This window comes from Acanthopagrus latus, chromosome 19 (assembly GCF_904848185.1).
Source record: "Acanthopagrus latus isolate v.2019 chromosome 19, fAcaLat1.1, whole genome shotgun sequence".
In the NCBI taxonomy this organism is placed as follows: Eukaryota; Metazoa; Chordata; class Actinopteri; order Spariformes; family Sparidae; genus Acanthopagrus; species Acanthopagrus latus.
The window spans coordinates 15,442,357-15,459,624 of NC_051057.1; the positions used below are offsets into that span (position 1 = coordinate 15,442,357).

The 17,268-nt window shown below is 43.7% G+C and overlaps 1 protein-coding gene across 2 annotated transcripts in view; it reads right to left on the reverse strand.

Annotated features, from left to right (window-relative positions):
• The window catches only part of nrbp2b (nuclear receptor binding protein 2b), a 37,196-nt gene that overhangs the window by 7,880 nt on the left and 12,048 nt on the right, over window positions 1–17,268 (reverse strand). For both annotated transcript variants that reach the window (XM_037079139.1, XM_037079140.1), the window contains exons 2-4: window positions 2,299–2,421; window positions 1,201–1,302; window positions 1,010–1,099 (exon numbers count right to left, since the gene is read on the reverse strand). In XM_037079139.1, coding sequence (XP_036935034.1) covers window positions 1,010–1,099; window positions 1,201–1,302; window positions 2,299–2,421 — 315 coding nt within the window. The remainder of the gene's footprint in view (window positions 1–1,009; window positions 1,100–1,200; window positions 1,303–2,298; window positions 2,422–17,268) is intronic.

Here is a 17,268-nt window from a genome sequence, read left to right on the forward strand (position 1 = left end):
AATCAATAAAAATTTTAAAAACAACACAGACAAATTCTCCTTTGAGCATAAATTTGGATAAGTAATTGTGACTGACAGCAAAATTGGCACTGCCTCTCCTTTAAAGCATCCCATAAGAGAGGGGAATTCTTCTCTCCAGGGTGTCTGAATTTTGTTGAAATATTCCTCTCTCCATTTCTCTGCCTGTCTCTCACTCGCCGAGGAGGCCGAGGCGCAACACAACAGCAGACAAGTCGCCAAGCTGAGGTGGAGACGCATGCACAGAAGAATAAACCCACATTTCTGGCTGAAGGGAGAAACACACCTACTTCTAAACAACAAGGGTACACCAGGGGAGCGACATGACTGCAGCCTGAAGTTTAAATTCCTGCATAGCGCTTCAAAAGGACGCGCATCATTACATGAATCGCAGTATGCACGGCTGATTTAAATGGGAATATTCATTTTCTTAGGTCAGAATATTGTCTGTCTCAGAATAACTGTAGTGTAGTTACACAAGATGCAGCGATCAGTCTGGTAATCTTTAGTCGATCGAAAGAAAATTAGTTGCCACTTATTTCACCCTGTGCCTCCAACAGAGAACATGTACACTACAGCAAGCACATGTTCTTAAATGTAAGACTTGCTGTTGCGTTTATGGCAGTAAATGAAGAGCTTTTGTGTTTTGGATCGCTGGTTTGATGAAAGAAGACGTCGCTGAAATCGCAATAAGCATTTTTCACAATTCTTTGACAATCAAAATAATCATCGCGTGGACGTAACGAACAATAAACATTAGTTCCAGCGCCAGTTTTTGTGTGATCGAATAGGAAGCAGCAGATGTCTGAACAGATGAGAAAGAGAGGGAAGGAGAGATGTATGTCTGGGCAGACTGAGCCACCAGGGTGTCCTGTTACATAATCTATAATCCTGTGAGAAATATGGATCTGTAGTACCGTCTGCCACCACCACAGGACAGACAGAGTTCGCAGCACACTGGTTATATATACAGCATATTACCAACACTGACCTTCACATTCATGGTCTTGTGGTTCTTCTTAGTTTTCTTCAGGAACTGCTTGAGGCTGCCCGACGACATGTATTCTGTGATGAATATAACCTGTGGGAAGCACGTGGAAATCTGTTAATTTCACAAGCGTGTGAGAGAGAGAGAACAGGAAGGAGAGAACAGAGAGAGATCTAAAGAAAAGGAGATCATACCCGCGCCTGACTCTCCTTCATGTCCAGCCAGTACTTGTGGAACTTGACGATGTTGGGGTGTTCGACCTGCATCAGGTTCTCAAACATCTCCTTGATCTTGTCCTAAAAACACATGAAGCAGAGGCGGTTCATATCTTAACTTTGTGCAATAGACCAAATGGTGGCCTTTTCCAGTAAATCTAAAAGTAAAAGTGAATTGCTTTTCTTGATCGGTAAATAAATTCGCAACAGTTTACTTAATTGATACATTTTTTTCAGTGCTTTTGAAGGCAAAATCCCCCCAAATCTTCAATTCCAAACTTGCCTAGTGTTAATATTTTCTGTTTATTTTAGGTTTCTGGACTAACAATCTGAATATCTGTGGGTTTTGGACCATAATCCAAACAAAATTAGCACCTTTTATATGCCAATTCACACTCTGGGACCTTGTGATGAGCATTTTTTTGGCTACTTTCTGACATTTCATTCAATAAGGGAAAAAAACAGCAGATACATCAATAACAGACACCCAACTCAGGGTCCCGATGAGGGTGCTGTTGGAAAGAATAATACAATATTAAGTGGTTCTATACTTGAAATCATGTTATAAAGAGTTTCTCTGGAGCGAGACAAATGCCTCAGGAAAAAAAACACATTTTAATTTTTTATTTTAAGACTTGGAATTAAACTTTGCTCACGTTGCCAAGAGATGGCAAATAGATACCAGGATAGAAAATAATTGCTTTTTGTGACATTAGAACTGATTTAAATCCACAATTAACTTATAAAGCAGGATTAAAATATTTATGGCTGCGAGCAAGACAGCCGTCACATAAATCGCTGCAGGTAAACCCTCTATCAAAGGACTGCATATGTGGGTGAGATGAAACATATCGAGAAACTGACCATCATCGTTAGATCAAGACGTGAACAATGTGTGAAATACTGGAAACTATTACTTGTTGTCAGACTCTGTTCCTTTGTAAGTACTATAGTGCACATTTCAACACACACATTTAGCTTTAAAGAAGCGATAAAACACAATTGGTTAGATTTTTTTTTTTTTTAAATAATCAAAATCAAGCCAGTCTTGGTTGTTGGTCCTAAGAGCCACGTTACCTCCTGTGCTTTGAAGACCTTCTTGTCAGAGAAGAGCACCTCGTTCCACACCACCTCCACGCCCTCCTCCGTGTCCATGGCCAGGGAGGCACTTTCCACGCCCGGGACATTACCTTGGCTCACCTGCAGGGGGCAGACAGAAACACACACAGGACTTAGCACAGCAGCCACAAAATCAAAAGTTTATCCAACAAAGGTGACACTAAACCTGCATCGACTGATTGTTTTGGACACGTTGGGGCAGCAGGAGCACGCTGTGATCACAACACTGACATATGGTCAATAGTTGCAGCCTTTGCATTCTTCTGGAGTCGTGTTTGTGTGGAATGTTCCTTCACATCTCAGCTCGGTTAGTTTCACTCTTGATGGAAATATCTGTCTCTTTGGAGCAAACCTATTTGCCTGGCGGGCTGCCAGCCAAATGCAACCCTTTAACCACCTCATTCCAGCCCTCTGATCATTTTATCAGTAGGATAATTAGCCCGTTCGTTAATGATGTCTGTTGCCAAGCAAAAACTTTGCAAAACCAGGCTTTTAAGCAGAGGGGAATTAGGGGAATCCACCTATCCTGAGATAGTGCTTTTTTTTTTCCTGTCCTATATGCTGTTTATGATCATGTCTCTTTTCATGTGTGACAACTTATATACAAAGTGCAATCCCAAGTTCAAAAGGTCAGACATGAGGAATGCAATAGTCCGGCCTCTTGGTACTTTTTTTTCCAAATCCTTTCTAAAAAAAAACAAGTTGTTGATTAGGCTTGTTTTAGGGTTAGGGTTAGGGCCACAACATTCAGCAGCCACTTGACAACTTTTTCTGCTGCTCAGTAACGACTCTATGTGAGTGACAAGAGGAGAGCGGGCGTGGGACCAAAACAATTAGCTAAAAGGTGCTAAAACGCTCTGCTGAGCTGAAGGGGGCTGCGGAACTGCTCATGACCACGGCCTTCTGCTTTTAAATCACTGTACTCACTTGATCCATTGTTAATAAATATAAAATAAAAAGCTATGTAAATATAAAAAACATACATAAATGATATATTTCTAGGTCCTAAGCCACCCGACAGGTAAATGCAAGGCAGGTGGTGTTTACTGTGAAAACAGATCAGCAGAGCGTCTGCAACCCCTCGCCGAAGCACGGCTGGAAATGATTAGACGTCGCCCCTGCTGTGAAAATAATATCTGCTGAAAGCTGCACATAATCCATTCACAGGGACCCGACAGCGGCAGCTCCATTAATAAAAAGTTAAATCTACTGTCCGCGAGACTGATTTCTATTTAAATGCCGTCACTTTCCAATCCATTAAGTGTGCGAGGAGGCGCCAGCGTGGATAGATGGGAGATAATTCCCAGCATTGAGGTTATGCTTAAAGCTCCAAGCCAGCCATAGCTTGATGATAAAGAGTAAAGAGAGGCGACAGGATGAGCAGCAGCTTGTGTAAAGAGGGAAGAGATGGATTAGAGAGAGAAGTGGGGGGTGGGGTGCAGATTACAGAGACGAGACATCGGACACAAGATGGAGGAGGCGGCAGCAGAGATCCAAGAACCCCAAAGAAAAGAAGGAGCGAGGAGGCAGTGGCCCGGTCTGTAATCTGGCAGACGCAGACAGCTCCGGGGCTCCGTCAGGGCTTACGCAACCAGCTAGACTGCTCATCGCAGGAAAGTGCTGCCTCAGCTTGACCCGACGTAACCTCCTTACACTTTTATGCAGCAGAATCGGTGGTGCAGTGAGTCAGAAGGCCCGATTCGGGTGAACAGCTAATTGCTGATAAGTGTTAGCCCTGACGCAAAAACGCAGCAATTCCAACTAATCCGGCATCTTGTGAAATTATCGGAGAACTGGCGACATTTCCGGAGGACAGCGGATCCAAACATGTCGGATTTAGAGGTTATATGTCATGGTTTTTCCACACGACTGCACTGAGGTCTGCAGCAGGAGACCTTCGACTGGAGGACCCTGACCTCTGACCTTGTTGAGATCCCCTCTCACAAGGATCGATAGAGTATAAGCTCCATGGTTCAGGAGAACACAGAATCATTGATCTCTGAATTGATTTCCTGAAGTGAAAATTACAACTATACTAGACACAGACAAGACAGTTTTTCACTCGGGTGAATGATTTGTATTAAGAGGTAACCAGTCGGTCTATCAGCAGTCACAAATATTGCTGAAATGTACATCCCCAAGCAAAATGTCGGCCCATTTATAAAACTTTGCTCCACTCCAGAATGAGACAAGGATGTTAAGCTTCTCTTTAAAGTTCCCCTGGAGTGAAACTAAAGGGTCCAAACCATGAAAACAACTCATGACTTAAAGCACACATTGCTCAATGGGTTTAGTCACTGGAGAAACATGCAACAGATCTGTGTCAAGCAGCTGTGAAGTTAATCTACAACATCAGATATTGCTCTATAACACTGCTTGGCCGCCTCTGATCCATCTTATCACTCAAGATTACATGTCATTCAGAAGAGGTTTATAAAAAAATGATTCCACACTTGAACAGACAAGGAGATACTACTGTTGCCTTTATATAAGACAAATGTCTTTTCGAATATTCTTGTTTATGTTTAAATACATGAATTGTGAGCAAGATACTTTTCTTCCTTTCCTTCTTCCTTCCTTCCTTTCCTCATCCATCCTTCCTTCATTTATTTCTTGATTCCTTCCTTCCTTCCTGTTTATACTTGCTTCTGTGTCTTGTGTGTATTGTTTGTGCTGCGAGCTGTTTGCTTGTTTTGTTTCTGATGAATGAAAATGTCACTCCTCTATTGGTTCGACTAAATGTGTTTCCTCTCTTTTACTGTGATTAACTCAACCAAACCAAACTAGACTTCCTCCCTCTGCAAGATGCCATAATCCTGATCTTTCGATGAAGATGAAGACACATTCAGACATTTAAGGATTTTAGAAAATAAGAAAGGACGTCTGACACTCCTCAATCATCTATCATCATCCATCATTCTGGTCTTAAAATGTCAGCTGGGCGTCTCTGTGGAACAGCTGAGAGCTGACACAGAGCCTGATGATGGTGGGGGGGGTGGGAGCGACTGAACGACTGTTATTTGCGCCGCTCTCTCCACCTCAATTACTATTTACTGCCGCTAAATGCTAACCATTGATATGTGCCACAGGGCTCCACTTGTACCGCGCTTCATGACATCACCATCCGAGACGCGTTCGCTCGAATGGAGGCGAAAAAAAAACCGTCTCTCTGTATCCAGCTCAACAGGAGGAGGCTTGTTAACTGAAACCAAAACAGGCAGAACACAAACAGCAATCAGAGCAGCCACAAAAGCTGCTATAAATACTCTGATTTCATACGCTGACAGCGGATATTTTTCAAGAGGATGAAATGTTCCACTGAATGTCTTTTTAGCCGCAGCGGGTTTTGTTGTTGCTCAACTTTTACAGCAAAGCACAGCTGCAGGGCTCTCTGCAGGGTTCTCTTCACAGGCAGCCGAGCAGACATGACATATAATCGGACTGCTCCCACTCTTACAGGAGATGATAATCTGATTACTGGTATTACAGGGCAGGGGCACAATGCTCCGACTGGGGAAGGGGGGGGGATTCCTTTACTTCCATAGCAATCGGGAGCGAATCGTGTCGGCTCCCCTCTCGGGCTCTTGTTTATTTTCTCTAGCAGTTGAGAAACACAAGGTCCCCAGTCCCAACGCTGCGTCCCAGGGGTCCGTTGCCTGGTCGTGGTAGCGTGAGACTCGTAAACAGCACACTGGATGCTCGGCTGCCATTGGCCGCCGGGAGGGAGGTGGGCTCGGGGCGTGGAGAGGGGATTTTGAGGATCGAGTGTTTATTTCAAAACAACCTCCCATTCTGATGTTTGTGAACATCTGAGCCGGGTAGAACTGGATCTCCAAGGATGTCACACTAACCCTCTCATTACCTCGCCGCAGGATTTATCCCTGTGTTTCTCACTCACGACGGCCTTGCGGGTAAAAGATGTGAATTCTCTTTGCAAAGGAGGTGGATATTTCCCTTGTGTTGCAGTGTAGCTCTCCACCACGGCTAACAGCTACAGGTAACGTGCACAGCGTTACGCAGCCTGCATATATAAGGGCTTCTAATGCAATATAATCGGGACATGTGACTTTAATTCACATAATTCACCTAATTTTGTTAAAGTCTTAAGCAAGTCCTTCTTTCTTAGGCAAGACACGTCGCAGCTCAAATCACTTTTCTCCCCCTGAAGATACTTTAGTTTCATCTGCAGTTTTCAGTCTTTATAAAAGAAAAAAAAAAAGATATCTGTCAATAACAAAACTATTGGCAAAGAAGGCAAGCCGAGTAACAGAATGTGAACATCTGCTAGTCCATCCTGACATCTACTCAATGGAAAACTGTACAAAGAGAATATGTGTTTTATCTCATCAGCTTAAAGACTGGGAAAGCTGAGGGATGCTCAAAAACAAGCCGTGAAACATTCCACAGGTGAACAGGTTCGTTGGTAACACAGCGACAGCGACAGCGTCATCCTCGAAAAAGGCCCAGTCGCTCACAAGCAGAGGACGATGCGAGGTTCACCACTTTGTGAAGCACGTGATCTTATGAAAGACATTACCACAGCGGCCGGAGTACTCTGTAAAACCGTCGGACATCTTTATTGCCCAGAATCAGAGAGGCATCTTTTTCCCCCCCCATTCGGCACAAAGCCAGCGAATTATCTCCAAATGAGAAAAAGGTGAGTGATGAGTCAGCCGGAGGGAGGACAAGCAGAGCCGCGGAGGCAAAAGACTAAACTACAGTACGGCAGCTCTTTCACTGCGTTTCTCCCTGCAGAGGCTTCTTATGTGAATAGGCATCTTTGTCTGAGACTCCGTGTGGGTCCTGGCCTCACAGCGACAAAGAGCTTTGTCTCCCACACGTCCGTATCTCGCCTCATACCTCGACGATGAGCTGATACGCCGCACCACATTAATATTTTATGAGTAGGTTTGGAATGGCAAACGACTACACCCAAGTAATCTGCATCACGCTGTACTAGATACTTGCAAGGTGTCTGTATTGTATGTAAATGAGAGCAGGAGGCTGCTGCTTTGTGCTCCCTCGGAGATTTCACCAGCATCAAAGAGGAGCGCGATCAAAGAGCGGAGGCAAAAACATTTTTAACTCTGCAGAGAGCAAAGATCTTTAGCTCAAACACTGCGGAGACTGTTAATCCTAAAAAGTCACCGTACACGGCAATAAGTGCAAATACTTGTGAATTCAGGAAATTAGATGATTACATCTTTTGTTATAAAGATATTTTGGTATTCAGTGTAGATGTTCATGCTCTAAATAATGTCCTAAAATTCATTTCCTGAGCTTTGCCGCTCAGTCTTACTCCTGAAAGACTTGCCACATTTTTGTGGTCCTGGTTTACTTTAAAAAAGTGTCCGACTTATGTTGAAAAGATTTGTCAGTTCAACAGCTGATCGTCACCAAATATATCAATGACAATTAAAGACTTTAGGAGTAATAATGAAGTCATTCTCAGATTAAAACAATAGAATACTTGAGTCAAACACGTCTGCTTCATTTCACTTGAATACTGTGAGTTTGAGTACATTTTAAGACTTGTTGCCGTCATTTTGTTTGATTTGTTATCATTTCTGACATTCTGTAGACATAACTTTTATTTAACTAATCCTGAAATGTATTTTTTTGTGTGTTTCTACCATGGGTAAGTAGGCTACAAAGCACACAGTATGTCATTTCTGCCAAGATGTCTCTCTATCAATCTCTGTTTTGTGCCTCCTGCCTGTGACCAAGAAAATCAAACTCAGCCGGACTGAAGGATGTTTCATTTCCTAACGCGCTCCTCGAGGACAGCGGAGGACAGTGGTAAGCGAGGACACACAGGTGTTTGCCGAAGTTCATCTCGGCACCCGACGTACGAAAGAGGCGCGAGACACAGCTGGAATATTCTAACCTCGGTTGACGCAGGAACTCTACAAATGTGCTCCTCTGCATTCATGAGCCGCATGACTCATGTTAAATGATCAAATAGGCAATCAACTCCTTGCCCTTCACTGTTTGCGTAGTTCCTCGTAAGGCGCTGCTCTTAATGACCTTTAATTGTAATTCATCACGTTGCGCCACGCCGTGAGTTGAATTAAAAGTATACGAGACTGTTGTGCTCATACAGAGATCAGCAGCAGTAGACGATAACAAGTAACACGACACAGACGTTGCAGCTGTTTCTTTAACGTACGGCCCCCAAGGCGAGGACGACTCAATTCGTTAAATGCCTGTTGCTGTTCGCTTTGCATTAGGGACTGAGACAGGAGGAAAGGAGTCGAGGAGGTGCAAACTGAGAGAGAGGACAACAGGAGACTGAATCTCTCCTGGAAGTTAAAGTGACAGGCGACCGAATGAATGTTATGCTGAATGAAATTGTCGGAAACATTGAGGATAATGTTAAGTACACAACAAAACATCTTCAAATTGTTCCTTTGTCTCTGATGTGATGTGTGTTTTATACATTTTAATGCAGAAATCTTGAAACCTTTTCCTTTTTTTTCTGTCTGCTTCGATGTGATATCCAACCAGGGCTCTGCAGAGGGTATTTTATTATGAAAATCAACCAGGCTGTCTGTGTAAGCTGCAGAAAAGCTGACAAGAAGACCTTGAGCTAAAGTGTCTTTGTCAAACTCTGGTCTCCAAGGTTAAGTCGCATAATCCAGTGATTTTGTGCCGCACTTAAACATGATAGCAACTCCGGGTCTGACATTTCCCACAATGCAACTGAATAGCTTTTTATCTTCAGATCCTCGCTGCCTCCTCAGTGCCCACTTGTTTCATACCCAACACTTCTGGTGTGTATCGCAGGCTTCCTGTTTCAGTGTTTCAATCACAAGCTGAGCTAACCTCGAAGACGTTATCAGGGTTATTTCAGCGCCTTCTGGAACTGCGGAGGACTTTAAACATCAGCTTTCTCAGGCTCAGTATCCTTACATACCCTTCCTCTGTCAACTTAAGTGAAATCATGAGCAACACAGCAGCAAACCAGACTTTGCACGTCGTCTCGCACTCTCTTCCTCGAGCCCTCGAGCCCCCTGACCATCTGCTGACCTTCACCAGTCACACAGGGCCGCTCCACAGTCCACCTCCCACGTCTCTCTTGTCTCCGTCTCTCGCCCCGGGATGTCACATGTGCAGCACACAATCAGGTCAACGTCTCGGATATTATTTGCACAAAGAGCAACGTGAGGGCACAGGCCGCGTCGTGTCAAGCCGAAGACGGGAAACGCTCCGCTCAAGCACCTAAGTTATGACGGCGCGCGCCTGCCGTCCTTCATATCCTACATTAACTTAATGAAGCCGCTCGGTTTTCTGCACAGCGTCGAAAGCTCTCGACGAAGGACGCACAAGGTCGCACAGCCTCATGAGCTGATATCAGACGCATCAGACGCCGTCACATCTCACTTGTTCATTTCCTCGTGGAGAGCTTAAATCTCCCCGCCAAGAGGAATGTAGGACAGCGAGGAGGGTTATCAGGGCAGATGGAGAGCTGCTGGAAACAACAGAAACAGGACGCGATACAGTCAAAACACGGTGAGAAGAAGGAAAGTTGTTCAGCCTCTTTCATGAAACTCTGCTGATAATAAAAGATAAAGTTTCATGTCCTCACCTGCTGTAAAAAAAAATTACACACTTGATTAAAAAAGGCTTTGATAAAATCAGATTAGTCCCGCTCACTTAAAGAGAGCGAGTACTGACCGAATCCTGCATTTCGTTTACGTAACTGGGGCATGATAAACAGTGTGAGGCCTGAACAAATCACTACAAAATGTTTGGTTTCTTTCAAACGTAGCCTTCAGTTCTGCAGCTGTCCGTGTTTCAGTCCGTACGCGAGCTACGAGATTACAGCAGCCACACTGTCCTCACTCCCCACTGTCACAGTGACAAAGCTGCAGATTTATAGGGGCCGGCGGGAGAGAGATGGCAAAAACCCACAACTGCATCCAGGAGGGGAGAAGCTGTTCCGACTGGGGTGAGATATGCTTGTAAGGCTCATTGCATAAGGATTTCACCCATTAGCAGAGATTCCTCAGAAACAAGGAGTCAATTTGTTGGACAAGCAGGTGAAGGTGGAGGGGCGACTGCGAGTGTTATATATATATCGCATGTGTGAAGGAGTGCTTTCACACCAATTTACACTGCAAGGATGTTCATTAACAATATTTGAGTCTAGGGATGGGTTTGCGACAGCACTTTTATCAAATCCAACTAAATAAGGACGGCATGATAGTTCTGCATTCAACAGCTTTATGCAACAAAGTACCTCCTGAGCTGGATGGAGGCAAATGCCTTGGGCCTCCGTGCCACGAGGGGACCCAGACAGACAGGAAAAGAACATCAATTGCCCAGAATAAATATGCTGAATATATATCAGAATATAAAATAAAATAAAAACCCCATTCTGGAACTTAAAGTCAATCTTTATATAAAGTTCATCCCGTAAAACATTCTCGCGTTCAAGTGGAAAGAAAACAGCACAAGGTCAGGGTTGTTTTTCTGTTCATACCTACAGTGTGTGTTTACTCATGTTACTCTCAAGACGGACAAGATAAGAGCTGATATTTATAACAATTACAGGGTAGAAAGGGAACAGAAAGATGAATCGACCGGCTGTAAACAAACTCAACATTGCTCTGACTAAAAGAAAGGTCACAAAAAAAGAAACTCAGTTTCTGATTACATTAATTTTTTCTGTTTTTTGTGGTTCATTACTGTGACGCATATCTCTCTCTGTCTGGCATGACCAATATGAGTCTTATCTTATGAGCATATGAACCGGCATCTCAGCTCAGACACTATCAGGAGAGGATAGGAAAAGCATACGTGGGAGAAGTAACACCCCGCCTTATCACACCTCAGCACCCACGTGGCTCTGTTTACCTCTCCTCCACTGAGAGAGGTTAAAACTGCGCCGGGTAGCAAGATAAATCATTATCCTCTGTTCTGGCTTTTTTCACCTCAAAGCATGAATGGAAGTTATTGCATCACTGCGGCCATTAATCATATATCTGATGAGAGTTTTGCTGATTTTACAGGAAAATTGTGAGAGCGAGGGGAAGGCATGCAGCAAAGGTCGAACTCACAATGTCACAATCACAAGAAGACCGGCAGCCAGCTGGCCATGGAAGGACTGCAACAGAGGTCGGTGTGTTTACTGGGGAAACTAGTACAAAAACGCCATAGGTATGGTGTTGATTCAATGCAGAGGCATAAATATTCATCCAGTTTAAGGATGACTGACAACATGTATTTCAGTAGTTATTGCTAAATGTGACAGTAATCAAATTCCTAAAAAAAAAAATACAACACTTTTAATCGGAACAAAGAATCTTTTGTTTTTCGGAAAAATGTATATCTCCACTACTTTTCACTTTCTTAAAACCAAATGTTTAATCTGTGTTGCATTAATACAGTTCTATCATATCCAGAGGTTTTTGGGTCCTGAATAAAGTGCCGCAGATCTCACTAAATGTTTTTATCTCTTACAGACACTTCTCCCATTGTTTAACTCCCTTTTACCCCCACTGAACGCCTATTTTTTTTTCTCTTTCTTTCTGTCTCTGTTTTGCTTGTTGCCTGAGGCTGAGGTGTGCCAAGGGTTGGAGACTGTGACAAAAAAAGACAAAGAAAGAGTGAGCATTGCACTCCTTCTTTTGTGAATGTGCAACTTTCAATGCTGATGCTGAAAACAACATACCGTAATGTAATTTTTGTTCGGTGCACCAAATTCTGGAGGAAATTATTCGAATCGTCTCAATTATGTTGTGCTTCATTTCACACGAATGAATAAAATAATTCAGGCGTCATTTGATAAATGACTCAAATCAAATTTGCGCCTGAACAAAACATGCAATTACGTGTTCAGGGTTGAATATGTTTTATCCTGCTGTGAGGCTTCCGTTTCTCCGCTACGTGGCAGTCTGAGGTTAACAAGTTCGACCTATTGTGTCATTTTTAATGAAGCAAATAGACCTCGGATCAAAAGGGGGTCCGGCCTTGTTTGAAATGTATTGAGGGACAAAGTCTGGAATTGCCACTGTTGATAGGACACAAATTCCCAACAGCGGCCATTTGTATTTAAAAGCATTTGGTAGGCTTTCTGCTTAATGCTACAGTGATGAATCAGTCGGATGTGTCAGAACAGTCTGACCCCTCACACTAAGATTTTATCTCCACATTATCTCTTCTGCAGCAGCAACAAAAAAAATTCCTCCAGACCAACATCCTTACATAACGCTGCAGCGATTACCCCGATTTACTAATTTCACAGCCCCTGTAGAGTCAGACATTCATGCCGAGTCATAATTGTGGAACATCTGTATGAATCATCGGCAGCTCTTTCTTCCCCTCTCTCCTCTCAGGGATTGATCGATGAGGCTCAGACTCATCTCACACTCACAGAGTGAAGAAAAGATGCTTCTCAATGAGTCACGCAGACAGATTTTCTGGCCACTACCGTCGGGTAAAATAGCCTTTTTCACCCCGGCTGACGTCCCCTCATTTTATAACTTGTTGAGTGACGTCTGTTTTGAACAGGAAATTGCTCTGTAAATGTTGGCCCAGTCCTCAAATCCGGCCTTGCAGACTCACAGCCTCAAGTCCAGGAGTGTTCCCACGAAAACTATCTCACTGCACTTACTGAGCCCTTCATGGATACTTTCCATCAGTTCGGGTCAGTTGTGGAATGTAACTAAGTGCATTTACTTGAGTGCTGCACTTAAAGGTTATTTTGAGGTGCTTGAATCCTTCTTGATTTCAAGATTCTCAACAATTGTATACTATACTTGTGCTTTTGGTTAATGGTGGCAAAGCGACACACTGTATACATGAGGAAGTTGCCGCATCATCCACTTATAAAGTTGCCCTGTTGAGCAGGTTAGCGAAGAGTTGCCAATTCACACATTCAGCAAGCATATAGCAATATTTCCATTTATTTTGAGATGTGTTTCTGTGCATTTGTTGAATGTAATTTTGATATTTACTTTACTTTTTTCTCCGTTTTTGGTCTCCTCCAACTTTGGAGGGAAATATTTAGTTCTTTAGCAGCTAAATTCTTCGCTTTGTTTGAAAGAAAGTTGCTAACTTGAGTTAAATTTGGAAAACAGGACATTTACTTGAGTAGCGCCTGACACTTTTACTTTAAGATGTCATACAAATTTTTTACTCACCAAGAGCTGTTCCTAGCTCTTTCCCATTTATATGTACAACACAATGCAGAGACGTCAAGCTTTCCTCACATTGTGTCGAAAATTGTTATTTCCTGAAGGTTTTTCACAAAAAATCTTATATATAGTTCCTTTAAATTGAGGATCTGAATACCTTTTCCTCTATTATCTGCAGTGTTGAGTGACATGAGAAGTCCAAAGCCCCCCCCAAACTGTACTTCTTTATCGTATTAAGCCTTGACTATGCTTAAGCGTTTCCATCTGTTTGTTCTTTTGTTCTGTTTTTTTAACAAACACAACCACTAATGATTTACATTTGTAAATACACTAGATCGGAGACTCATGCTTCGCCGGCCACAGAAATGTCTGTTGTGAAAGTGATGATTCATTCCTCATTGAAGCTTTCGGAGCCCTTTCACTCGATGACGTCAATTACAGCTTGTGAGGTTTCAGTTCTCGGGTCTGGGGTGGACACTAGGAGTGGACTGCTGATTCGCTGAGGCTCCAACACTTAGCTTCACCCACAAACTCACTCGCCAACGCATCCACAGTTTGGCACCAAAGGACTACTTGAGAGTGAGGAGAAGGGTTTGCAAACCAAGGAGGGAGTGTTTTGCAATGACTTCTTTCTCCAACGCTCCGGTTCTTGGAAATGGAGGCAGCGGTTCTAACTAGGCTGTGTGTCCTTGACCTGAAACTGGCCCCCTTCCCGTTCCTTTTAAAAAACATGCGCAATTGACTTGTGTTCTTGGAGAGGCTTAACAGGGTCTGGCAGAGTCCGCCCCGAGTATTAAAGTTCTCCATAAAGCGGGGTAATTTCTGCCCACTGGATTACCCAATTCATGCTCGTAAATCCACACACACTGCTCGCTCGGTTGCTACTACAAACCCCCCGCAAGAAGAGCAATATGTTACGTGAGCTCCAGCGACCGCACCCCCCTCCTCTCCTCCTGCATCTCCAGCAGAGGTTACTGCAGTACAGCTTTCCAGGCAAGCAAACAGGGTGACTCAGGGTAAAACCTCAAAAGACTTGGCGAACGCTTGCAAAGGCTTATTGAGTATTTGCACAGTAGCCAGCCAGAAAACAGTTAAAAGCTTTGGTTTGAGCACCGCGGCGTGCTCGTGCATGTTGGGACTGACATTAGTGCGGGGCGATAAAACAGCGCTGTCGAGCTCAAGAAGCCACTTAACGGGGGTGTGAGAATGCAGTTAAGTACAAGTTTTTCTGTGTTTTATAGGCCTCAATTAGTCAGGTAGCAGATATTAAGCTTGTTAAGGAGGCCCCATGCGGAGGAACACATGAGGCCGAAAGGAAAGTAGATATGAATAAAGACGGTGCAGAGGAGTCATGTGTCTCGTGTGGCGTTTATCTTCGAGGGGGGGATTAAGCCGAGTAGTGAAAGTCAACCTGAGCTGGCTCGTCAGCACGTGGTCAAACAAAAGCCTGCTGGCAGACGGGCATGGAGACGGCGAGCTGCTTTTATATGTGCCTGTTGGTGTTACGTAACCTTACAGACAAAGCTCAATAGGAGTGTCTGTGAAAGCACCACACGGGAGGTTAGTGGTGTGTTGATCCCCCCCCACCTGACTGACCACAGTGTGTGCAATGGCAACAACGTGCGTTGTCATCAGCAGGGCCGCTGAAGTCGTAAGCGGCTGTTCAAACGGAAAAGCCTGGGTTAAGTACACGTATTAAAATGAGAGTCAGAGGCCCCGTTCAGACCCGGCACTGACATGTGTCTTAGGTGATCCGATCACAAGTGGCCAGTTTGAAGTACAGGTGTGAACGCGCCCAAGACACATTTAGGACACATTTGAGATCCGATCCGTCTACTCAACTCACGTCCTCTGCAGAACAACAACAACAAGCCACTACGACAGGCAGAATTACACGCTGCCTGATTTCCATCTGGTTCAATGTGACATGAATGATATGTCTAGGCTTACTTAACCTGTCAAAAAAAATCCAAACACCTGGCTTTTGTGTGCAATGTCGGGATTTGCTCCCAGGTCAATTAACCCTGTCACAAGTTTTCAGCAGGCCACTGGCTTGTTTATAACTTTCCATCCATCTCTGTCAAGCAATTCCTTGAACATCGTTCAGTCAAAGCTGAGTTTGAAAGACTGAAGTTAAAGATAAAACAAAAAAAAGTGACTGTTGTTAGTTACTTCCATGTGCTCTGATCCAAGTCAGCTGAAAAAACAGTCTTCTGGAGATATTCCGATGAGGTACATGATGTGCTGCTTTCAATCGTTCCCTGTTTTTCCCCTCACGTTTGTGATAACGGACTGGACAAAATAATGGCGACTAAATTGTCGACAATCACAGATAAGAGCGACATTGCTGCAGACGTATTCAACTGCCTGCTCGCGGGCCAAATGCGGCCCTTTAACAACTTAATTGTGGCGCTTGAACACAAAGTCTGAAGCAATAATGAACTAGAGAGTGATTTTTCAGCTTAATCATGTCTCTACAAAAAGTGTGAAATAGTTGCACTTCTCCTTATATACAGCATCTTTCTAAAAAAACAAACCACTATATGTAATTTGAAACAATAGCACGTGAACTACAGTCCACCCCCCTTTATTTATAGAGAGACATAAAGAGGCCATGACCTCAAAGGCAGCAGCTACGCCCTTCATCATCACTGTCTGTAGCGAAGGGAGAGGCTTTCACCCATTATTTAAATCGCCCTCCTGATTGATGGCTGCACTTCTAATTCAGCCGCCGCTCCCTGCATCAGAGCGACCTGCTTTACTTTGAGCCGCCTGAGCTGCATAAACAACACAGACACATTCAAATCCTGGATGCAAATGTGATCACGTCCGCCACACAGGAACAACAGCAGATTTACAAGCGGAATGGAAGTGTGATCTCGGCCTGTAAAGCACAAGCTCCGTGCTTCTTCCGCCCGGGAGGCGGGGGGAAGCTGCAGGTGATCAATGAGGCCATGAGCAACAATACAGGACTCTATATTCATACGGCTCAGGAACGGACGGTTTTGATTATCATGTGTGTTTTTATGCAGGACTGTGTGCTGCATCTCTGAGGCCACGCCGGCTATGGGGGTAGGATTTTGCTTCCAGGTGGTTAATGCAGAAGTTATTGCAATTTCCCAGGGCTGACCCAGATGCCTCAGAGCTGCTTTAGTGGCTGTAAAGGAGGCAAAAGATGATGGTTACAGTGGTACAGGCTTCAAGCTACACGCTGGTAGACTTTTAATTGCATCTTCATGGTAGCTTTACAGTATGATGCCCTTAGTTTAATATCTTAGTCCATACTGCAACTAACTTACTGTACGACATCTGTACAGTTACTCTAATGTAAAGAATGACAGGATTTTCCTTTCATGTTTCTTTCCACGATTTCCAGTGAATTATTCACACTGCTGGAAAATATGTGAGACACACTTAAAAAGCGATGCTACGTGAGCCTCTGAGACATTTTAGTGACACACTTCCTTTACTGGTACAAGTCTCTCCTTCAACTACAGAAGCAGTGCTGCTGTTGCTGGAACACTAGAAAACTCTAAGTCACAAATCCATGAAACATCTCAAACGATACCCAGAATGCAGTGCATGTTACAGTAGCGACCTGCAAAATAAATTAAAAAAAAAAAAAAAAAAAGGGTATTTCTGCAGGCATTTTGCTGCACGTCACTCAAGAAAATTGATGGTTCTCTTATGGTTTTACATCAATGGTGCTGAATTCTACCATATTAGTGCTATTAAAAATATTAGCTTAAAAACTCAAGTCAAAACAGCCCCGAGACAGTTTAAACAC